The sequence below is a fragment of the Orbicella franksi genome, chromosome 4, assembly GCF_964199315.1.
Source record: "Orbicella franksi chromosome 4, jaOrbFran1.1, whole genome shotgun sequence".
Classification (NCBI taxonomy): domain Eukaryota; kingdom Metazoa; phylum Cnidaria; class Anthozoa; order Scleractinia; family Merulinidae; genus Orbicella; species Orbicella franksi.
In genome coordinates this window covers 16,210,835-16,236,224 of record NC_138148.1, presented here as the reverse complement: position 1 = coordinate 16,236,224, position 25,390 = coordinate 16,210,835, and the positions used below count along the sequence as shown (strand labels likewise).

Below are 25,390 nucleotides of genomic sequence, written 5' to 3'. Positions count from 1 at the left end.
CTGATTAGGTTCAAGGGGGGGGGGGGGCGGGGAGGTAGGGGGGCCGAAGGCTTCAATCCGTAGGCTTCATAGAAACTCCGTCCCCGTCCGACTGAAGTAGTACCTCAGGTCAGTTGACAAGGCGCCCCCACTTTCAAAAAGACAGCATACGCAGCGGGTTTAAAAAGTAATTTTTGCTTCAGTTTATCAGCAGTCCACTTGTCCCGTGGTTGACTTTGTTCAACTGATTAACTACGAAAATGGAATATGGGATCTGTCCTTCTCATTATATTTGTAGGTAAACATATCTATTTACTTGCAGTAACAAAGACAAAACATGCCTTGACTATTTCACTCATTCATGGCTCTCAGCCCGAGGCCTTGAAATTGTGAGTCAGAATAGTGAATGTATCACAATGTATTTACTATAGAGTTTCACTTCATAGTAGTTAGAAATAATATTGTTAAGACAAAAGAAATTCAAATACCTGCACCTGTTTTTCTAATTTTGGTTCCGTGAATCTAAATACTTCCACCTGTTTCTCTAATTTTCGGTTATGGAGATTTAAAGCGATTTTAACGAGGTTTGGTCTGCTGATTATTTGGAAGAGTTAACCGCTCAGCGTCGGCATCGGCGTCTTTACGAGTCGGCAGCTTTTTCCTTCCCAGATGTCGATCAAAATAAAATCTGAAAAACGGTACCCTCGTGCAACGAGCTTTCTCCCAAATCAAACACCATGTTGTCCGACAAGAAAGCCTGATATACTCACCGGACTCATTTAAGCAAACAGATAACGAAATGTCGACCACAATAAATAAATAAATAAATAAATAAATAGACATTTATTTATCTTCTCCTTGGAATGACAGCCTTTGCATTTCGGGCCTAGGGTGATAAAATACTGATGTTAACTTAGAAATGCGCCATATCTTTGCAGCAGAAATCTTTGTTTATCACTGATAAGCTTGCCTGAACCCATCTATGACACTTATACCTCTGTTGTTATACCGAATGAATTTATCGAGCGGTCCACGGTGGCCCATGAAATCAGTGACAAAAAAGGTTTCCTAAATCCCAGTTTCCTCGATCGGTACCAACTAAAAAGGCGTAGTTTATAATTTTTGCTCTTTTTTGCAAGGTTCGTGAACTGAACTTCGAGGGGAGATGTTAATGTTATGGTGGTAAGCTACATGTGCAGGAAAAAACTGATTCATTTCATTTTGGAGGCGGGGAAAATCCGCCGAGTTCGCTTCGCCAAAATACACTTTGTTATCAAGCCAGGTCAGTTCAAAAACGACAAGCCTCTGTACTTGTCTTTGTTGTGGCGAATTTCTAGAAAATTCTTATGAGGGAATTGCTTATCAATATTATTCAGTAAGAACTGTGTTGAAAGTTCCTTATGCTTGCAACAGACAGACGTAACTGATACTGTCCGATAGTTGCACGGAAGAATGTATTAATTACATGCCGAGGTTCATTTCAAACTACCGAATTTGAAACTTGATTATTTTAAGCGCGCTTTTCATTTCGAGTGCTGATAAATTTTGCCTCAACTCGTTCGATACGGGTTTTATAGCATTTACAGGCGTCAATTTAAGCCCTGCACATTCGTTGTGAACAAAATTAAATCTCTCGACTCAATAAACGTAAGTGTCGCATAATCTTAATCTCAGTCTCTTTTCTTATTTTTTCCTTAGCCTTTTTACTAATATTCCTGTATTTCATGGTAATGTTCATGCACAAATAATTGATTTTTGTTGCTCTTCACATTTTCAACATTTTGTAAGACGTCATGATGAGTCTTTGAAAAGGATGATAATACATGTCAGTAAGTTTCCATGGAAACTCTGTCGTATGACTTGATACGCCCCCTTACGTTTTTCATCGGTCGTTCAAACCCTTGGCACTCCGGATGTCCTGTTTGTAGGGTTGAGCACTAAAGGAATTTAATCTCTCCACCGCCACCGGCAACTCCACCAAGAACAGGACTTCGACGGAGCAGAAAATGGCGTTTTTAAAAAAACGTGTTTCTCCAGAGCCACTATGCCCTTCCACTACGGAGGGTGAAACTGAGTTATCGGACTCGTTGCCTCTCGACGAGAAAAGCACAGACAACTTTAATCATGATGAAGACAAGGGGACCACTATCGATTATCGTAATGCTAAGGAATTTCAAGAGGGACTTGATGGCATTCCCGAAGAGGAGGCGCAAAACGAACCCAGTGGTGTGAATCAAAATGGGAAATTAAGCGCTAGAAGCCATTCTTCAAAACGCAACTCGTGGTCCAACCCTGAGGGAATTAACTCGTCTGGACGACATCATGTTTGTGATCGAGTGATTTTGTTGGCTGTGTGTTTCATTTCCGCAGCGTCACTTTTGCTTACCGTGTTGATGCTATTTGGCATAGTTGCACCTCTGAATTGCGCCCGCTCTGGAGAAACAGGTATTTCCAATTATCTCCTGTGCATAACTTTATTCCAAAAAGAAAGCTATAGATTAAATTTACTAAACGAAATTTCCCAACTTCTTTTTGCCGAGAAGCCCTAAATTATGCCAATGCATGTGCTTTCAAATTTATTTCAAATTTCCTTTTGAACATTTCGACTGCTGCCATTTCGTGTATCTACGCAGGGATGTTGATGTGAGTGAAAAAAATCCTCGCATTGTCTTTGTTACTCATATTGTTAAAGGATAAATGTATTAGTCGAAAATCTAATGCTTTAAAAATTGCTCTAAAAGGTGTTGAATCCTATTGTTGTTTCGAAATCAAACTTATTAAGGATAACGTCATTTCGCTTATTTACTCACGATAGCGAAATAAGAATCCCAATAGACTATGGTTTGTTTAACCCGTCGCAGAGTCGTCCACAATGTTTACATTAAACTACTCCGATTTCTCAGGCCCCCAACGCAGATGTCTTTGTCATCTGATGGGCCTAAAAACTCATGATCAAATAATTGACAACCTTGGAGGGCAATCGGTACGGATTATCTTTGTTTTTAAATTTCGACCCGACACCTATTTTTGGACAGTAGCAACAAAATCACCGGTCCATAATGAAATAGTTGCAAAGCACTTGCTATTTACTGCTTGACGATTATTACATTCAAGACGTGGACCGAAGGCTTCGTCTATAAACAATCAGAAAAGTTCGCGCGAACTTTATTGACTTATCCAAGTCACGATCATTAAAGAATTTACATGGAACCTTACACAAGCGTTATATATTTTCTTTAGCAAATGAAAATAAAATAGCATTTTAATAGCTTCCAAGGTAAAGAATTGGTCATCCCATTTTTGTTGTAACTACTAAACAAAGGAAGCAAAAATTTCAGATTTCGATCATCTTGGGCCGGGTTTGTTTGCTAGCTATTCAACTCAAATCACTTCATTCCCAACTGACACTGACCTGATGCGTTACTTGAATGCACTTTTTTGGAATTGAGTGTATAACATCTGATAAAATTGTTATTTAAGGACTTAAAGTTTTCAGCAAAGGTTATCAACGGTAAATAACGCTATGTTTACTTGACGAATGAAACTTTCAGTCTTCAGTGTTCTGCTCGTGAGTAAACAAACAGTGTTAATTGCATGCTTTAGATTCTTCGAGTACCACGAGAATGCATGACTCTTTTTTTCGGTCTTCGAAAACAATGTTCCTCTGGAAAATTGCACTCCTTTTAAGATAAAACGAAATTTTACGTTACTGTGTGTAATTTAGTTAATCAGTCGTACATATTGTTGTCACCGAGACGACGTTTATTGAGTATTTAATTAAGTACTTGGACTGAGCAAGTCTGGGGATCAGTCAGTAGAAATGGGCCAAAAAACTGAAAGTTGCTGGTTGCGACTAGGTAAAAAGTCAAAGTTTACGGTAAATAAGGTCATAGAGAATTGAAAAAGTATTAGTACTGCTTTATTACGGCGGCAAGCTTCTTAACTAATGATTCCGGCTGTTTGCGTGCAAACGGGCCGCTAATACTGTTTACATTGGTTCATAGAATTATTAAATTTCCTGAATTTAATTATAGTTTTGCTGAGTCTAAATGGCATTTTTTTCTTAGCCAAAGGGCAAGAATCATATAGCATTTTAACACTTAAGATATTATTTAGTTTTCGTTCGGTCTGTTCGCGCCACTTTTTTGCGATCTTATATCAATAAACCACATTCGTGAACAACTGCACAAGAAGCTTCCACAACAAACAAAAGCATTAAGCTAGACTGAATGTTGTTTTAAAAATGTGAAAAGCCTTCCGGAGAAAAGTAAGTACCGTAATATCTACTCTGGTGGAGGTCGATATGCTGTGGTTAACGACTTACATCAAGTAAAGTGGAATGATCTTAGACGCTTATCCGTCTTTTCCCTTTTCCAACAGAAGCGGTCGTTCCATTACTGAGGCCTCCCGCGCCCATTAGCTAGTATCCTAATTTAGTTGAAAATGTACAAGTCAAAATGTCAGAGCTGTCCTTTATATCATGATAGACTTAAATTAAACTGCACATGCCTGAATTTTTATTGCTGGGGTTGAACTGAAAAGTGTGATTTGGTCTAGTTTTATCTCGTTGTTCGGCGGGTTCAAAGGTAGCTCTGTACTGTAACAAAAACAGATTGATTCAAACTTGGGCGATTAACTATTGCTAAGTTTCATTTGCCATCAGACGCGGCGTCTTTTCGGAAATTTCCTTGCGGGCCTGCTCCGACAAGTATACACATTAGCAATACTTGATGTCGCTAAATTATCTTCATCGCATAACTTAGCGGCTCAACATTCATTTCCCAGGCGCTTTGCTTTGTCTACTCTCGCTCACTACGGATTAAAATTTCGGCGGGCCTAATGTGGAACAAACCTGTTCCGCGTCCCACAATTATTTAACTTGACTTCTTCTTTAAATTGACGTTTGTTTCTAACAACTAAATACAATATGGTGCAGCACCACAGTACACTGGAAAAGTTGATAATTTACATGGACATGTCAATTGTAATTTACAGTATGTAAATCTTGATTTACATTCTTTGTAAATTACAATTTACATGTTAGGGTTTTGTAAAATAAAATTACAGGAAATTTACAGCTTTTAGTACAGCATGTAAATGTTCTGTAAATAGTGATTTACATTGTCTTTGTCGACAATGATCATTTGAAGAACATGTAAAAACTTGTAAAATATTTTACGCACTTTTACAGTATCTGGCTTTGTAAAAAACATGTAAATTGCTTTGCCGCTAAACCATGTGAGGAACGTGTAAATAATTCAAGCGAATGCTATAAAAAGTCTGGAAACGTTATGTTTGTAACCCTGTAAAAACCATGTAAATGAAAAAAGGGGGCCTGTAAGAAACATGTAAAAACCATGTAAATGAAAAAAGGGGGGCTGTAAGAAACATGTAAAAAGCATGTAAATGAAAAAAGGGGGCCTGTAAGAAACATGTAAAAAGCATGTAAATGAAAAAGGGGGCCTGTAAGAAACACGTAAAAAGCATGTAAATGAAAAAAGGGGGCCTGTAAGAAACATGTAAAAACAATGTAAATGAAAGAAAGGGAGCCTGTAAGAAACACGTAAAAACCATGTAAATGGAAAACCTAGAAGTTGCACGGGTGCGACACCGCACTAACGAAGCTGTCTTCTTGTGAACTTTCCGCGCATCCACAACGACAAAATAAAACTAGAATTGTTACTGCACATGCAGGCGTCCCAAGCTTACGTCTCTAGAAAAGAGAAAAATTAATTCTCGGACACGTACGTATTTATTCATGAAGGACCATGAAAGCGTCACGTGTTGTGTGAGTTCAAGACGGAAAGAGCCCTGGTGACCGAGTTTGAACTGACGCGGAGTTAGGTTAGGCAGGGAACCATAAGGGACACCCAACGACCGTTTCCTCTCGAATGCTTTTCAACGCTGTTTTAGGCTATCTGGTGTACTTTCAAAGCTCTGTAGGTTAATTTTAGGTTGCGCAAAAAAAATTTATCTGTTCGGTTATTCTAGAGGAGCTTGGGTATTCTCGAACTTATTAGGGCTTTTTTGTCCATTTCCCGAAAACGTTAGGTCTTATCGCCTTTCCGAAAATGATAGCTGACTTTTTTTCGGTACCCAAAATGACATTTTTAACAATCCGAAAACAACAAACATTAAACTTCTCATATCGCGAAAGTTCGAGGTCACAGTTGTGCCCCTGAACCGCTGAGAATGAACGAAATATCATCGATTTAGAGCGTTAAATATTCCGAAACATGCACATTCTACAAGTATGATTAATACAACTAAGTCTGCCCTTACATGCTCACTGTTTCTTTGTTTTTTGTTTTGTTTTGTTTTGTTTTTTGGTGATTTCTACCGTTTTGTACTTTCATTGCCATCACTGTTATCCCAGTCCCTTTATAAAAGCATACCAGCCTTGTGATTGCCCGATCTCCAACAAGCAGGAATCAGCGGTCTTCATGTTAGGTACCAGGTTCTCTCGGTTCTCCCGCCATGTTTGGCAGTTCGTTGGAACTTGCATCGAACTCGAGCTCTGTTTTAGCGGGCCAAAATCCACTCTACCTTCGCTTCGTCACCGTGCACGGTTTCAAGGCAAAGTTTACCGTTACCCAGAAGTTGAAGATAGTGATTACAGCCAACAAAAACAACAGGTAAGCAAGTTTTGCATAAATTGAACGAGCAGAGTAAAGTAACGTCAAGATACGTATACATTTCGTTTTGCCTTTGGTTGTGAATGTGTCATTATCAAGGAGAAGTTACATTGCTTGTGGAATCGACTTTGGTGATGTTTACCTGCCCTGCATAAAGAGCTTTATTATCTGTTATTATCTGTTCTCGATAACTGAGCATGAGCATGCGACATTTGTTATTGGCTTATATGCACCTCATGATTCTTTCTGATGCATGCTCCTGTAAGGTTATGTTGCCCTCTGATGTGAATGCTAGTAAGCTAAAATGTAATGTGCCATCTTCAGCAGAGAAATTTCTCTTATGCTAGAGTAAGTATTCTGAAGTTACTCAAGTGTCTACAGTTGTACCTACATGCAAGTTACAATATGCTGTTATACACAACTGTACAAGGACATTGCACCCACTGGTGCTGATACTGTAGTAAGTTAAATGTTGTGGTATTTTCTTTCACAAAAAAAACACTATGATACTTTATAAAGAGGTGTACATGTACCTCAAACTGTCGTGAAAACTACACAGGACTCTTTTTTTTCTACACAGGATATGTAATGTGCCATCTTTAGCAGAGAAATTTCTCTTATGCTAGAGTAAGTATTCTGAAGTTACTCAAGTGTCTACAGCTGTACCTACATGCAAGTTACAATATGCTGTTATACACAACTGTACATGGACATTGCACCCACTGGTGCTGATACTGTAGTAAGTGTAGCTCCCGTCAACAACTTGAAAAAACATCTATTGATTCCATTATCATTGGCGACACTGTCACTAAACCGTTAGAAAGCGTCCGGAACCTTGGGGCCTGGTTCGATGCTCATATGCGAATGAATGTTCACATTGGCAAGATTTGTAGCAAGGCTTTTCGCGGACTATACAACATAACACAGATCAGAAAACTCCTTACCGCGCAATCCACAAAGACACTGATCCACGCTTTTGTATCTTCGCATCTTGATTACTGCAATGCACTTCTATTTGGTCTACCTAAATACCAGATTGATCGTTTACAGAAAGTTCAGAATGCCGCGGCTAGAGTGATTTTTCGGATTGCGAAATTTGATCATATCACACCCGCTCTTATCGACTTACATTGGCTCCCAGTATCGTTTAGAGTTCAGTTTAAATTGCTTCTTCTTGTTTACAAGGCACTACACAACCAAAGTCCTTCCTACATAAATGATCTTTTATCCCTGAAACCAGCTACTAATTACGCTCTTCGTTCGTCTGCGAAATCTCTTCTGGTTGTTCCAAAAGTCAACTGCTCTACACTTGGGGATCGGGCCTTTGCTCATGCTGCACCTGTTTTATGGAACTCGCTGCCATTAACTATAAGAACAAGTAGCAGCCTCGCCATTTTCAAAAAGCAACTGAAAACATTTCTTTTTAAGAAAGCTTTTGACTTGTGGAAATAGTTTTAAAGTTTAGGATAGTTGTTGTAATAGTTTTAAAGTTTAGTGATTTCCATTTATTCATTTATTTTAACTTAATGTAAAGCGCTTTTGAGTATGTTTGTCTAGTTCTAGCGCTATACAAGTCTATTATTATTATTATTATTATTAGTAAGTTAAATGTTGTGGTATTTTCTTTCACAAAAAACACTATGATACTTTATAAAGAGGTATACATGTACCTCAAACTGTCGTGAAAACTACACAGGACTTGAAAAAAAGGAAGAGTAACTTGCCCAGGCAGGAAAATCTACTTGTCTTGGATGACACAGTATAGTCAATCGATTATTTCATAACAATCAATAGAAATTAGTCAATGATATCAGAAATCAATAAAAGGATTCGTCATGAGTCATCGATTGTGATCAAATTTTCAATAAGCATTATCAATTTTGCTGATACTAGCTTATCTTTTAAGCAACATTTAATAAGAAAGAAATGAACAAAAGATTTAAAGTGAAATATGAAATCATGAATACAACTGCATAAAAACATAACATTGTATCTCGTAAACAGAATATTTTGCTGGCTACATGTATCAGGGACTATGTTTTGGGGGTTTTTGGTAGTGCCTTTGAAATCTACATAAAAAAAGTTACAATCAAACACTGTGTTGAGGGACAATTTTTCTACAGTTTAGGTGAACTAACAAAGAGAGACCAACTTTCAATTGATTCTCTAATGACTGATAAATTTGGTAAAATCAAACTGATAACTTGAAACTTTTCTAGCATGTGAGTATGAATTTCTTTCAATTGATCTATAGCACTGATAACACTTACATTAATTTCAATTTATTGATTTATATCAATTTATGGATTGATTTCAATCGATTACCTTACCCTGGGATGGCCAGACAGCACTTTAGAGCCCTGTCACAGCTGTACATTTTACTTGTACGAAATTGGGCTCATACCAAATACATGTAGGTTTTATGTGTCATGCATCTGCTCATGCATCTGTAGCAGGGCAGGAAAAAAATTGTAAGTCACTTGCCCAGTGGGCCAGTCAATTTCAGTTTTCACTTGCCCCACTTAAATATTAGTTGCCAGTGTGGTGGCCAGTAAGGAAATCAGAGGACAAATGCGAATGAAATACACTCGGATTCCAAACTAATTCTTGCTTTCAACCTAATAATTAACTAATCTTTAGGTGTTAAGTTTTGAAATGGAATGACTGGAAATTATCATTTATCAAGCTGGCATTTTTAGTCAGACTCACAAGACTACTGACACTACATTGTAATTTCACTTGCCCACTGGGCCACTGAACTTCTATTTTCGCTTGCCCAAGAGCAAAATTTACTTGGCTGAGGAAATCAGACCTGGGTTTTTTCCTGCCTTGAGTAGATCACAGATAACATCAAAATGTGGTAAAAAGAAAAAAATTGTCACATAAGCCATTACTAGAGTGTGTCACAGAATCTGTGAATTTTTCAGGTGTGTGTCACTGATGTTTTTACCACATTTTGATGTCTTCTGTGATCTATTACTGAACAGATGCACAACAGCATAGAATCTGTCTGCTTCGTAATACATAACAAAGAAACAAAAACAAACTTTTATGACATCATCTGTACCTTTGTCCACCAATAGAGCATAAGTGCACGTAAGAAACAATCAAATTGTGCCTGCAAATAACTTGACTTATTATTTAAACATTGTTTGATAGGAGTTTGATTTATTGTCCATGATTGTTACAATGTAGGAGATAGTGAACATTGAATAGTTACTGCCATGGATTTTGAGTTTAGTTCTTCTACATCCTCTGACATTCAGTGCTTTCCAATCAGAGATGCAAATTTTTTGTCACACAGTAGCTACAGATGTAGATGTATGATCTGTTTGATTGATGAATATTCAGGGCTCAAAATAATGGCCGGTCAACGGGCAATGTCTGGCCAGAATGGTGACTTGACCAGCCAAAAACTTCACTCGCCGGTCATGTTGACCAGTCATGTCATGTTGAGACGGTCACGTTGTTCATTCTTGAATAAACAATCAAATCCCCAACTGTAAATCTGAGAGTTTTTATCCCTTTTTTATCATGACCTCTAATGAAAACATACACCAATGCATACATGTATCTGTTCGAACGGCTAAAGACCATTCGCTTGCTGTTTGTCATGCGTTCAAGATCGATAGGAATGCCATTCAAGCGACTGGGGTTAAATCTGTTCAGAAAAATATTAAGCCAATCGTTAAACGGTCTAGCAGTGACTGGAACAAACAAACTATATTTGTGGGTTTAATTTAGCTCACATTATGTGTACTTGATTTTTTCGTAAATATCTTGACCAGTCAGAAATGAGACGTGACCGAGCTAAAATTACTTTGGCCGGTCAACATGACCGGCTACAGTCCGATTTCAAATGTAACAGTATAAATTGGAATGATAAGAAAAAAAATAATAACTCCAGTGTAAAATTCGCTGATTGATATCATACACAGAATTTGCTGATTCATACTCAGACATAACTTATCTTATTTAACGAAATGTTTTATGTTACTTGTAGGATGAAGTAAAATTGAGAGTGGTCAATACATACATACTCCTTGGCATTGATGCTTGATCAGGAAAAAATCAGCCACTGAGAAGTCTACAGTACCTATGACTCTATAAGGGGTCTGAGGTCCATTTCTTGAAGGCCCTGGAAACTTTTTGGGCCCATAAAGCCATCTTTAATTGAGCTGTGTCTAAAAACTAAGAGCTGTATATGCCTGAAACTTCTTGTGTGAAGGAAACCTCTGTTCATATTGAGAATAAGCGAATAAAACAGCTCTGTAAGCATAAGATTTCAGATTTTGGTATGGCTTTCTGGGTGCGAAAACGTTTTGGGACCTTCGAGAAATGGGCCCCTGGTGCATTACAGTCTAACATGGTGACCTTCAACACTTTCTGGCATAAATTCAACCACTTTAAACATTATTTTCAATGCTTTGAAGTATCACCTACACTGTACCTGTGTTAGTGAATTAGCATTAAATTTGAATATTAGATTGCTAGGTTGATACTTATTGTTCAATACAGCAGCTATAAGATTTCATCATAAAAAGCAACGGCTATGTTTACATACATGTAGTACCAGAACAATAATTTATTAACTTATGATGTGTTATGGGAACTATGGTACTAGATAGGCCTTTCAATTTCAACAGGTCCCTATGAATTTTTTTTTTTTACAGCACAGTTCTTTTTTATCACAAAAAGAAAAAGTAAAATTTTGAATATTGTTTACAGTGAATGTTTTGTCAGGGGTCCAAAATGTTTGTCCTGTTTGGATTCTGTACAGTTTTGGAAAAAGAAGGAAACTGTGACTTTGTAAACATAGCCTAAAAGATGTCAGAAGCCTTGTTTTATGTTATGCAATGTAGTATTCCTTTGGCATGAATGTTTTTATGATGAATTTAAAATGTCAATCTCTATCTTGTGGTAAATGTTTTTTCTCCCCATTTTCTGTTATTTCAAAAGAACAATTCACTCTATGAAAAAAGTTGATCAATATTTCACACTTACATTGCAGTAATTTTCATAATAAGGTAAAGGTAAAGTCTGCATATGAGCCACGTGGCCCAACAGACTGGAGCTTATCCCGCTTTCTGTAGCAGGAAGCGACTAGGACTATTTCTACTTCCCCTGGATGAGATGCCAGTCCATTGCAGGGTTACCCCACCATTAAATTCGCTGGTACCCGCTTATACACCTGGGTGGAGAGGCACTGAGAGTAATGTGTGTTGCCCAGCAACACAACAGAATGTACCTGCCTAGGGCTTGAACCCGGACCGCTTGATCAGGAGTTGAGCTCACTACATGTAGCTACGAGGCCATCGTGCCTCCCACATTTTTCATAATAATTATTAAGGCTAATTTAATCCTACATTAATTACTTAGTAAGACAAAAACAGTTTATTCATTCATTTTATGACAAAGGTATTATCATTATGTTACATTTGACTTTGTGAATTTAGTATATATTTAAGACAGGTATCCATTTGCAAACAATTTTAATTTGGTAATACGCCTAAATTGCAAAATTTTCACTCGTTGTAGCTGACAACAGTATAGTTCTTAATCATTTTACTATTTATGAATTAAATAGATTTGAATATGACATGGTTTTGCACAATCTTGAAAAGGTCTTGAATTTTAGTAGTCTTCTTGAACAGTGCTTGAATTCGGTTAAAGGAGCTCAGTCATGGTATTTTAAAATATTTTGGCCATGCACAAAATTACATTTAAGTCGTCTTGTTATGGATAGAAAGAAAAGAAAACATGTTTTATTTGTTGCAATGTGTACATTGTAAACCTTATTCATGGCATATAAAAACTATTTGAATTTTACTGAGTTTGTTCTGATTGCAATAAATTTCTGATTCTGTATAAATTTGCATGTTTTCTACTATTATAATTAAGGTCAACAGATTTGATTACAATAAAACAGTACATTCCATGCATTTTTCTTCAGGTTATTATTTACAAGTTATTTATCGTACAGGGTTTCTGCCTCCCTTTTTCGATTTACATGTTATTTCCAGGCTCCCTTTTTACATTTCCAGGTTATTTCCAGGCTCCCTTTTTTGATTTACATGTTATTTACAGGCTCCCTTTTTCAATTTACAGGTTATTTGCAGGCTCCCTTTTTCAATTTACAGGTTATTTGCAGACTCCCTTTTTCAATTTACAGGTTATTTACAGGCTCCCTTTTTCAATTTCCAGGTCATTTCCAGGCTCCCTTTTTCGATTTACATGTTATTTGCAGGTTCTCTTTTTCAATTTACAGGTTATTTACAGGCTCCCCTTTTCAGTTTCCATGTCATTTGCGGGTTCTTTTTTTCGATTTCCATGTTATTTACAGGCTCTCTTTTTTCATTTACATGCTATTTACAGGCCCCCTTTTTCGATTTGCAAGTTATTTACAGGCTCCCTTTTTCGATTTACATGTTATTTACAGGCTCCCTTTTTCGATTTCCATGTTATTTACAGGCTCTCTTTTTCCATTTACATGTTATTTACAGGCTCCCTGTTTCGATTTACATGTTATTTACAGGCTCCCTTTTTCGATTTACATGTTATTTACAGGCTCTCTTTTTCCATTTACATGTTATTTACAGGCTCCCTTTTACGAGTTACATGTTATTTACAGGCTCCCTGTTTCGATTTACATGTTCTTTATGGGCTCGTTTTTTGATTTCCATGTTATTTACAGACTCCCTTTTTCGATTTACACGTTATTTACAGACTCCCTTTTTCGATTTACATGTTATTTACAGGCTCCTGTTTTCATTTTCCATGTTATTTACAGCCTCCCTTTTTTTATTTACATGTTGTTTACAGCCTCCCCTCTTTATTTACATGTTATTTACAGTATTATGGCAGCCTCCCTGTATTAAATTTACATGTTATTTACGGGTTTCCAGGTTGAATCACAAGAAATTTACAGGCTATTTACAGTATTTGCAGGCACAGTTTACATGTTATTTACATGATCTTAGCCCTTTGCTTTGAAACATTTACAGTGTTTTCTTCATCATTTGCATGTTTCACTTGAAATATTTACATGTTTTTTACATGAAACCTCCAAAACATGTAAAAGGGGAAAAATCATGTAAATTAATCTTTACAGTCTCTTTTTGATTATTTACATGTTAATTACATGTTATTTACATACTCTGTAAACTTTCAACTTTTCCAGTGGTATCTACAATATTGGTTGTTTGTTATTGGAACTATCGTGTTTTTCCTGAGCCATGGGCAATCTATAAAATCTGTAATTTAACAAAATTTCAAGTTTGTCCTTGCCCCACGGTTGTGGTATGTTTTCATGTTGCCTACGTTCTTTTTAACTCAAAGTGTGCTTTTGGCGTATAATACTGCTAAGAGGACTGTTGAACTTTGATTGATCAATACTACCACTCTTTGACACAACAATAAACTGGCAAATGCCCAATCAGTGGGAAACACGTTTTTACTATTTTCCTGACATGACACGTTATCAACAAAAGTTAAAAAAAAAAATCATTAATTGATTTAATGTTTATATAACTCAAACAAAAAAGAAGAATGGGCATGTTGAGATACAACCTCAGTTAAAAAATATATATATTTACATCTACGTTGGGGATATGACGCATTTCCTATATTCAATGCTCTGCTTGGTGTCATTTGTTTGTTTCCTTTACCAACAGGAGGTGATCCCACGGTATCTAAGGCCGAGCATGCAGAACTTTCGAAGAATGTACAAGAAATGAAAAAGAATTTATCTTCTCTTGAAGAAAATTCGGTAAGCGATACAGCACTTCAATAGTTGGTTGGCACCTTAGTGCATTCAACTAACTTTCATGTTTATTGTTTGGTTAACTTCCTACGTTCCCAGCCCTCCCCCGTCCTGACCGTGCAACATGCATGTACTCAATAATCAGTTCCGTACTGATTTCTAAATGCCCTAAAAATGAGAATGGGGGTATAAGTACGATTTTTTGAAATCTCACATTTCAGAAGTCCATGACCATGGGCTCCTGCCCAGTTTTACTTGTGCTGTAACCTCGGTATCTCGCCGGAGCTAGTGCAAAATTTTGTAACCACTGTAACGACATGTAATAATGTGAAGTGGATTGGGAAGCCACGCGGGAAAGATTTTCCTCCCTTAAGATTATAATAACCAGCTAAGCCGGATCTCGTTTAATTGAACTAACAATAGTGGCTTCCCTGTTCGAAACCATTGCTAAGAAACTATTTGGAAATTTGTTTCTTTGTGTCTTCTTTCTTTATGACAGGTGGCTGCTCAACTGGAAACGTTCAAAGCAGAAGTGAGTTTTACCACAAATTTCTATCGACGTTGAAATTAATGTCAGACAAAATGTCATTGGTGTAGCAAAGTAATATCAATATATACGACCATTCGCGAATTAATTTCGGCAAATTGCTTAAAAGACAACAGTTTGTTGTTTAGTACAAATCGTTTTTCCTTCATATTTGGCCATCAATCTTACCGAATTCATTTTTTTTTTTTTTTTTTAAGGTTAAGGAATACCCCCTGCGACACACGGCTTGCAGGTGTAGTTTAAATTGCAAATAATCTTAAAACTCTCTCAACGCATTTTTGTGATGTAAATTAAACTGACTTGAAATTCACTTGACTCGGTCCATAAAATTCGAACTCGGCCAATATTTCCGAGGACTTCACCCTAGTTTAAAAACAAATATATATTCGTTTCTTATATAATATTAGTAAACCATCAGGAAAAGCTGTGCGACTTGGGAATTAAATTCGTTCACCATACTTGCACGTTCTATTTCCTTTTGTTTTCTAAAAGGTACCTGTAGCTCAAAACGCAAATTGCTGTGGATATAATGAAACTATATATTAAGAGAAAACATAAAACCGTATTCCTTAACGTCGGTTGATTAGGTTCATTAACCATGAGTTGCACGTTCCATGTCGCTTTCTGCCATTGTAGTTCAGTACGCAAATTGTGCTGGATATAATGAAACTATGAACCGTAAGAGTCTACATAAAACCGTATTTTTAACGATGACTGTGTTTATTCATGACAGATTGCAGCACAGCTGAATGAAGTGAAAACTGACGTAAGTCTTTTTTCATCATAGGCCTCGTCACTGTGTCGTAGACAAACTTTATCACTTACCAAGCAAATCTGCTCAACCTTTGAGCATTAGATAGTTTCTCCTGATAGTTCACGAAATTGTATCAATTTTCACTTTAATTTGTCACTTCCCATACGTCTCAGCTTTTTATACACCCCAAAAAACTAATGCTGTAAATATAATTAGCCTAACGTATTCCCTTTATATTCATTCCTATCGCTTAATGTCTTATTTCCATTTTTTAATGGTCAGAGACAAATAGTAATAAAAATAGAAAAACTATTTAGGAAAGGAAAAGGTGAACGTCCGTTCCTTTATGGTAGGTTACAGAAGAGCTGGATAACGTGAAAACCAAAGTAATCATATTGCTCAGTTGATGAAGTACTTTGTTACTGTTAATTGCCACTGTTACTAATATGCCTCACTGGTTCACATGCAGTGCGAGATACGTGAGGCATTGAACCAAATCTTCTGTTTCAAGGTCATTCTCATAAATAGAGACATTTTTGGTGAACCAAAAACTTGATCGCGTCCCATCATTTTACAGCTTAAAGAGATTGAAAGAAAGGTTTTGACTGCAGGAAGCACTGACTCTTCAGTTCAAAATCAGGTACATATCAAAAACTAAATATAGCTGCATAGTGAAAATATATCAGGAGTTGTATGGTGCACTTATATCGATAGACAGTCTACTGAGTTTTAACGTTTATTTTTTACTCTGTAGGACTCAAATACTACAAATGTCTTGCTCGCGATACAGAAATCTTCCAAAAGAATTGACAACTTATCAGCTCTTTGGCTAGCACTGAATGGTAGTGTTAATACACAGATGATTGACGTTAAACAAAAAATTCTACAGCTGGATCAAGAGGTAATTGGGGGAGAGCACAAGGCATAGAACTCAACAGCTATCCAAACTTACTTTAATGATATCCAATGTTTAAAAGCGAAGTAATCCAGGACCATTAAAACGTGTCAACATGCTGCATCTTCAAAGCCACAAGCGCGTAGAGCATGAAAGAAATCTTGACTATTATTATTCATTCCTGGCTAGCTGCGACATACATATCTCAACAGATCTCATCAAAACCCAGTCATCTCTGCACATAATCTTCTGCTCTGCGTTTAACGTTCTTTAAGACACCTTCCTTGATCTAGCGGAATTGAGAAGTAAAGTGGAACCTCGCCTTACGGCCAACCTGTTAATACGGCCACCTCGTTATTAGGACTACTTTATTCTGGCCCGAACAAAGGCTCAGTCAGTCACTTTCTTATTTAAAGAACCCCGTTAATACGGCTAGACTTTTGTGGCCTGTTGGTGACTGGATTTACGGGGTTCCACTGTAGTAATGACTTTGGTTCTGGTTTTTATATTGGAAGGCTTTATCGAAGGACATCTTGTGTTGCGCTGTCCTCAAGAATAATTTGTACAGCAAGTTTAGAACGGTGATGTGGATTCCTGGCCAGCTGTATCATTTAAACCGTATAAAACCTAGATCTACTGTAATGGGTAAAGTTTCCTTCGGTAGATAACTACACTGAAATATGTGAATTGTCAAGGCTAAAATGGTGAGCGTGTTAACCTCCGCAAGGACTGCATGTAAATGTAGCAGGTTTTTTGTTGAAAGCCAAGTCCAAAAAAAAAACGTCAAGTTATCCATCGTTACCAGCATCGACATGCGAGTCTGGTGCTTTATGGCAGCAGCTGGAACGGAGAATAGAGTAAAGCAACCCGACGCCAGAAAAATAACGCCATTAAAGATCCCTAGTAATTTGGATTCTGTGTCGATTCATCCTCGGGAGTCGGGAAACCAAGTGTTAGACCGTTATGATCTAAATTATATGGGGAAAGAACTTAAGGACGTTCGTGCGAAAAATTTCCAGTCGATAGATTGTTTTAAAATATACTTGCGTCAAGAAAAGCAAAAAACATTGGGAGTCATCGACTTCGTTTCAGAGACAAAGCGTGTGGAAAACTACCCTGATTTGGAAAAATTGGCGCACGTAATTCAGCATGGTCTACAGGGGTTTATGGTTAAAAATATCGAAGGTGAGTCAACGGAGGCAAACGATGTTAGTCATATTTTGTAGAAGTGGGTCTGTTGCGTAAATAAATGTTGCCAACGTTTTCACAAAACTTAACCGTTCAAGGGGCATTGTGCAAAAAGTTCAAACTTCTAATCGATAGATTTTCTTCATTTTTTTGTTAAACGTGGAAAATCGGTAGTGAAAATGATTCATCAAAAGAAAAATAGGGGTCACCGAACGTCCATGATCGTTAAATCCAGGCAAAGCTATAGCAATGACCATCTGCTCTATAATACTGCATTTTATTATTTATCACCCGCTCGATGCATGACGTGGCGTGTGAATTTGCGCGCGCCGTAAGGAGGCGCAGAAACAATCAGCGCGAACGTCCGTAAGCTTATTAAGCCTCACACTTGCCGGTTACATTGAAGTATAAGGCCAATAGCTAAGATTTGTAAGGGGTAAAGTCTACGTCAAAGCAAAGTGACGTCCCATACCGCCGAAGCTTGGGCGCCGTTTCCTTATCATTAAGATACTAGAAGTATTTCAGTCTACTTCCCTCTGATTGGAGGGCAAGTCCGCTTCAGGGTTACCGCAAGCTTTGAATTCTCTGGTACTCATTTATGCACCCAACATGTGCAGAAGCACTGTGTGCAGAAATTTATCTTTCCGAAGAACGCAACACGCCCTAGTAAGGGTTCGAAACCGGACCTATTTTTCTGGAGTTCACCGAACTAAATAATGGTCCACCGTGTCACCCATCTTTCACTCTAGGATCATTGACAACTCTCTCTTTTTTTCTTTTTTTTTTTTACCTTAGGTAACCAACATAAGCATTATAAGCAAGATTCCAGGTCCCAAAGGGCCACCAGGTTACAATGGTACACAGGGTCCTCCTGGACCACCAGGATACAATGGTACCCAGGGTCTTCCTGGATCTAATGGATCACCTGGTACCCAGGGCCCTCCTGGACCTCCGGGACCACCTGGCTCTGGCAATCTGACACTTTGTTCTTACGTAACAGGAGCCAGCGCTGGCAAAACCTTGGACGCGTATGCTAAAGCGGTCGTCGAAAAAGCTGAACCAAACGTAAGTTTAAAAGTAACTATAGTAAAAATTTTCAAAAATTATACGATTGTTTTCCAACGCAATGTAACGTATGATTTGTAACAGGCACGTTTTAAATCACTGTAAACTTTCATAACCGTCACACTGACGATAACGGATGTACCGTCGAAACATGGTTGTGAAAATTAAAAAAGTCGTATTATTTTTGAAAATTTCTACATTTTTGCTGCTGTCTCGACCATTTGGAACTATGGTAAAGTCTGGCTTTTTCCCTATGTAAGTAATTAAGTATGTAAGACTTTTTACCAGGGTAACATTTGACAGTAATAAAACTGATAACCTAATGGCCCTCAAAAATTAAAATTTGAAAAAGAAAGAAATAGTAACAATCGTAACAATATTAAAAATAATTAAAATAAAATAATTAAGCCTATATACATCGTAAAATATTTACAAAATATGACACAGGCTCTCAATCAACATCTCAAATGTTTAGATGAGTGGTCGGCACGAAACAAAATGTTTATTAACTCTCGGAAAACGAAGTCCATGCTGGTAACAGGCAAACGTTTGCGGAACCTTGTCGCCTCTACCTCAATAGATATTAACTTGAATGGAAGTAATATTGAACATGTTACTGATTTCAAACTTCTTGGGATAACGTTCATATGAAACCTGAAATTATTTAACATGTTAAATAATTTTAAACATGAAATTATTTATATTGCATAAAACATACAACAGTTTTTAAAGACATGTTTCGGCATGCTTATGCCATCTTCAGTTTAATAGAGTGACTAATGATACGTGACACAAGTTATATACTACAAAATATGAATAAATTATTTACAATATGCATTACAAAACAGTGGAAACGGAAATTACAGAGTTAAAAAGGTGTTGAAGTGATGTAACTGTTTGTTAAGGTCAGGTTTGTTCTTACTAATATAAAAGGCTTCTTTAAGTTTAAGATCAATAGAGCTATTCGCTGAGTCTAAGATGCGAAAACAAGAAGGTGTGTACATGCCCCTGCATGAAGAAAATTGAGAAAGATGTTTAAAAATATGCGAGTTTTTATCGCTTACTGTATGTTCTTTAATCCTGGTAGAAAAATGGCGACTGGTTTCACCAATATAACAGGAATTACATCCCGCACAAGTAAATTGATAAACTACCATGGATTTTAGAGCATCAGGAGTACGATCTTTAAAACTGAACATATTCTTGATTTTGAAAGAAGTAAAAACTAATTTGATATTAAGATCCGTTTCACAAAAACGTTTAAGTAATTGCCGTAGTTTGAGTTCCGTTATTCTAGAGTACTGGCCGATAAAAGGAAGCTTAAAATAGCGTATATTGTTTTCATCATTAACGTTGCGGCTTTTTTGATCAGAAGGCTTGTTAAGATACCGCTTGAAGGTTTTTTCAATGATGTGTGAAGGAAACGAGTTACGTTTTAGAGTGTCCGAAAGCTTGATCAAATCGTTTTCAAAACCGGAAGAAGTGTTGTTGATTTTATAAGTTCGGTCAATGAGAGTACGGACAAGGCCAATTTTATAGCGAAACGGAGTGAAACTAAAAAAAATTGTTAAGAGACCAGTGTAGGTTTTTTTATGAAAAACTGAAAAACGCAGTCATGCGAAGAGTTGTCAATTAGAACATCCAAAAAGGAAAGTTTACCGTCGTTCTGTTTCTCGAAAGTAAATTTGATGTTGGGATGTTGAGAATTGATGAATTCAAAGAAAGACATGGCATCCCGCTCATTTTTAAAGACGCAAAAAGTATCGTCAACATAACGCCTATAGAGTAAGATGTCGGCCTTGTTAAAATTATTTAGCCATGTTTCTTCGTGAAATCCAAGAAAAAGATTAGCTAAAATAGGTGCTAAAGGGGAGCCCATAGCTACCCCATCGACTTGATCATAAAATTTACCATTGAAAAGAAAATGAGTCTCGGATGTGGCAAATGAAAACAATTTCTTAAGGTCGGGTTTTTTGATGGAAAATTTGGGATGATGTTTCAAAATAAGGTCAACGGCAATATCGATAGTTTCATTTAGCGGAATGTTTGTAAAAAGGCTTTCAACATCGAAGGAAATAAGGAACTTGTTGTTAAAATCGAAACTCCTGAGCTCTTCAACAAAAGAAAAGGAATCCTTAACCGAATATTTATCAGGCAAAAGCGGAACAAGAAGAGAACTTAAGTACTTAGCTAAATTATAATTGTAAGCTCCAATAGAGGATACAATGGGTCTAAGAGGTGGTTGCCTATGATTATCACGTTTCTTATGTAATTTCGGAAGGCCATAGAATTTTGCTGGTTGTGAACCCTTAGGAAATATGTTGCAATAGGTATCATCATCGATAGAACGCTTTTTCTTAAGTTGAGTAATAAAACGTTTAAGCCTGCCTTCTCTTAATAAAGTAGGATCGTTATCTAAAAGTTTAAACTTAGTCTTATCATTAAGTATATTAAAACAAGAATCTAAATAAACGGTACGGTCTAAAATAACTACTCCATTACCTTTGTCGGGCTTAAGAATTATGATATTATGATTGTTCCTCAGAGTTCGTAGGATGCGGTGTTTGTTGAGATCGTTGCTTGAAGGACGGTAGGAAGAGAGATACTTCTGAGCCAAATCAGTGATCAGTTTTTAGATCGTACTCCTGATGCTCTAAAATCCATGGTAGTTTATCAATTTACTTGTGCGGGATGTAATTCCTGTTATATTGGTGAAACCAGTCGCCATTTTTCTACCAGGATTAAAGAACATACAGTAAGCGATAAAAACTCGCATATTTTTAAACATCTTTCTCAATTTTCTTCATGCAGGGGCATGTACACACCTTCTTGTTTTCGCATCTTAGACTCAGCGAATAGCTCTATTGATCTTAAACTTAAAGAAGCCTTTTATATTAGTAAGAACAAACCTGACCTTAACAAACAGTTACATCACTTCAACACCTTTTTAACTCTGTAATTTCCGTTTCCACTGTTTTGTAATGCATATTGTAAATAATTTATTCATATTTTGTAGTATATAACTTGTGTCACGTATCATTAGTCACTCTATTAAACTGAAGATGGCATAAGCATGCCGAAACATGTCTTTAAAAACTGTTGTACGTTTTATGCAATATTTATCATTATTGCTAGTATTACGACCTTATGAAATTATTTAATATGTTAAATAAATTTTTTTGTTATTAACTTTATCGACTATTTTATATGTTGCAGGGTAAGAAGTTTCTTGGCGTTAATTGTGACTCGAATGACGCAAAATTTGTGACACTTTCGAGCAGCATATCTGGTGGAAAAAGAAAATACACGTGTACATGCAAGGGTACTCTAGCTAGTGGGGACGCCAAGATGTATTGTTACATTCACTATTGGGAGTGTCCAACATAAACCGGGGGGGGGGGGGTCACCTGTTGTCAACTTTAACATTAGCATCAATTTAAGATGAAACGTGGGTTTCAGAATTTATCGTAATACTAGCAATTGAACAGCATTACGACTGTGGCACCTTATTTGCACAGTGATGAAAATACACGTGTACATGCAAGGATACTCTGAATAAAGGGGTCTCCGATATGTATTGTACCTTATTTGTACAGTGATGAGCCGGTTACATATACGCACATTTTTCAAAACTATTTACACAGAAATAGTGTGCGTAACCGTTTCATCAAAATACCTTTCGCCGTTGTTATGTATAGTGCCATCACTATAACGTATTAGATATTTAGGAACATTCGTAAGGAGTTCAGAAGACACACACATTAGGCCGTTTTGGTGTCTTCAGGATTGGACTGACGCAACCTTGAAATGGAAGCTGGTTACCTGTAAACATCATCAAAAACAAATCATGTCATTTGCATTTGAAAATATTCCCTACAGGAATAATAAATTCCTGTTTAAAGCTATCCATATGCGTAAAGCAGTTAGGGGACCGTAGCGGACTGTAAATTGAGAAGCAGATTTTCATTAGCTCTCCGGGAACGATGTGCTATTCCGCGAAGTCCATCTTTTGTGTTAAGCTAGTTTGGATTAGTTATTATTGTACAATGTAAAGGCAATGTAAATAAATGCTACTACCACAGCAATAGAAAAACGTTTTTCGTTTATTGAATTTACTTATTTAAATGATAGAGGACTTTTTCCGTGTTTACAGAGCCTCATCTAAACACGACCGGAGTAGAGAAAATTTGACACCGTAATGCAAACCCGAACACCCAACGTAACCTTTGAGAATTCTCCCAACCAGCCGACTGTTTAGATGACGCTGTGTAAACACGGGAAAAAAAGTATTCTGTCACTTTTATAGAATATTTCTCTTCACAACCGTCTTTACATACTCTCATTTAACCACGCCTATACCTATCGACCAATGAGAGGGCACATCCATGCACTATCTTTAAAAATATAAATATCCCATAACCAAAGCAAGGGAAAAGTTCAGCGAGGGCAACTGAAGTAGTTTAACTCAATACTAGTGTGCATGTAACTGTTATTATTGCACCTAATGCATATACAGATTGATTGAGTCAGTTATAACCTCCACTAAACACATTACAACATTTACACATCCACCGGCTCTTACGGATAGAATAAGGTCAATTTCGTGCTTAAGTTTGTGGAACTGGTTAGAATATGAAAAGAAAAGCGAGACTGTAACGATAAATCTGCCTGCGTTTGTGTAAAGGAGAATCAGAAGGATCGTGACTAAAACACCACACGAGTACATACGAGTAACATACGAGTACATACGAGTAACATACGAGTACATACGAGTAACATACGAGTACATACCAGTAAGATACGACTACATACCAGTAACATACGAGTAACATACGACTACATACAAACACATACGGTAATACACGGGTTATATACTAATACATTGGTTACAAACGAATACCTACGAGCAACATACGATGGCAGGAGGGTAATAAACATGAAATGTACCATTTTTCTCTTTACATTTCATCTTATATTAATTACACGAGCGCAGGTCATGTCTTGCACACACACGCGAGCGCGCGCAAGTGCCACACACGCGCGCGTACCACACACGTGACTGTTCCACATACATACGTTTTCCCTACGCGCTCCATTCGCGCGCCACACACGCACAAACAAACCTGAGCGCTGATGTAATATGATGCGACGTTGCGCGTCAAATATACACAGATTACGATGATAGTACCCAAGATTTAGCCCGTGCAAATGTCTCATAGAATTATTTTCCTCGAGGTGATAACTTGGTAAAAACTTCGGGGTGTGTGTGTGTGGCGTGCTGTTACGGGGCGGGGGGGGGGGGTATCTTTTCATCCAATGAAATGAACCCTTCTCCCTTTCCTCAAGTAAGGGTTAAAACAATCTAACTTTCTTTCAAATTTGCAAATTTTGGTTATTCACTTAACATACTGTACATTAAAAATCCATATGTATTTTAATCCAGATTTATTGGTTATGTACAATAACATACCTTTCCATAGTGCAAATCAGAAAACAGTTAAATAAAGCCTGGAAACAACAACATTACTTTGAAATTAATTTTCCACTTCTCAAAGCATCAATGTGTATTGATAATTGAACAACAACCTATAAATTCGTTAGGCGGGTAACTGAAACCAGACGTACTGGAGATCTGCAACAAAACATAACGCTATGAAAACCTGTCTCGTGATTTAAAAAAGAAAAACTTATCAACTTTATTGACTATACAATAACAAAATCATGATGTAAATTAAGATGGTACATTTCATGTTTATGACCCTCCTGCCATCGTTTGTTGCTCCTATGCATTCGTATGTAACCAGCGTATTCATATATAACCTTTATATTACCGTATTTGTCTGTATGTGCTCGTATGTTACTCGTATGTACTGTAGTCTTATGTTACTCGTACGTACTCGTATGAACTACTATGTACTCGTATGTACTCGTATATTACTCGTTTGTACTCATATGTTACTCATATGTATTCGTGTGCTGTTTTAGTCACGATCCATCAGAAGAATTATCTGTCTGGTTGGATATGCGTGTAAAATTTGAACTTTGAATATAGGCACACATAATTTTGTCAAGACGATGTACATGTATGGTTATTTGTACATCTTGAGCGACGAACGGATGCCTTGCCGAAACAGATTTGTAGCGCTTGTTCTACTGGTCCTCTGGTTAACGTATAATTGCTATCCTGATTATTCTACAATAAAATATAGTCTCAAATTTCAACAGGTTAGATAGTTAGGATATTTTTTTTCAAAGCATATAAATTGCGACTGAATAACTGACTTTTTCAAATGGTACTATTGAAATACAATCGGCAACCAGTGTTGATTTTTTCTCAATGTCAGTCTTTGTTGGGGTCATCTACGTTCTAGGTGATTAAAGGTGCATTTTATCACGTTCCCTTTACTAGGACATTTGTTAATCCTTTTCAATGTTTAAAAGCCTTGGAGTGGTATAATGGTGACCCAAAAAAAGTAAAAACAGAAGAGATAAAATTAGACCACGCCAAAGCCCAATAGAAAATAAAAATACAGAAAAATATACGATGCGATGCAAAGAAGAATTT

General features: G+C 37.0%; 2 protein-coding genes across 3 annotated transcripts in view; both read left to right on the top strand.

Moving 5' to 3' along the window:
- Window positions 1–28: 28 nt before the first annotated feature.
- LOC145484742 (uncharacterized) overlaps window positions 29–25,390 on the top strand; it is a 179,923-nt gene continuing 154,561 nt past the window's right edge. Inside the window, exon 1 of the mRNA XM_081463375.1 lies at window positions 29–63. The gene's annotated coding sequence lies outside the window, so the exon portion shown is untranslated. The remainder of the gene's footprint in view (window positions 64–25,390) is intronic.
- On the top strand, window positions 58–22,669 carry LOC145484754 (uncharacterized). 2 transcript variants are annotated; one of them, XM_081463388.1, is made up of 9 exons: window positions 58–2,424; window positions 14,288–14,382; window positions 14,876–14,908; window positions 15,657–15,689; window positions 16,031–16,063; window positions 16,255–16,317; window positions 16,432–16,578; window positions 18,556–18,825; window positions 22,042–22,669. In XM_081463388.1, exons 1-9 carry the CDS (start codon window positions 1,986–1,988, stop codon window positions 22,210–22,212), a joined length of 1,284 nt encoding a protein of 427 aa, XP_081319514.1. In that variant the 5' UTR covers window positions 58–1,985; the 3' UTR covers window positions 22,213–22,669. The 2 variants fall into 2 exon arrangements, with proteins under 2 accessions (XP_081319514.1, XP_081319515.1); XM_081463389.1 differs by lacking the exon at window positions 16,031–16,063.

Coding starts and splice junctions, on each gene's coding strand:
- LOC145484754 (XM_081463388.1), top strand. CDS start 1,986: ATGGCGTTTTTAAAAAAACGTGTTTCTCCAGAGCCACTATGCCCTTCC. Junction 14,383..14,875: donor CTTCTCTTGAAGAAAATTCG/GTAAGCGATACA, acceptor TCTTTATGACAG/GTGGCTGCTCAACTGGAAAC. Junction 16,579..18,555: donor TTCTACAGCTGGATCAAGAG/GTAATTGGGGGA, acceptor TTTTTACCTTAG/GTAACCAACATAAGCATTAT.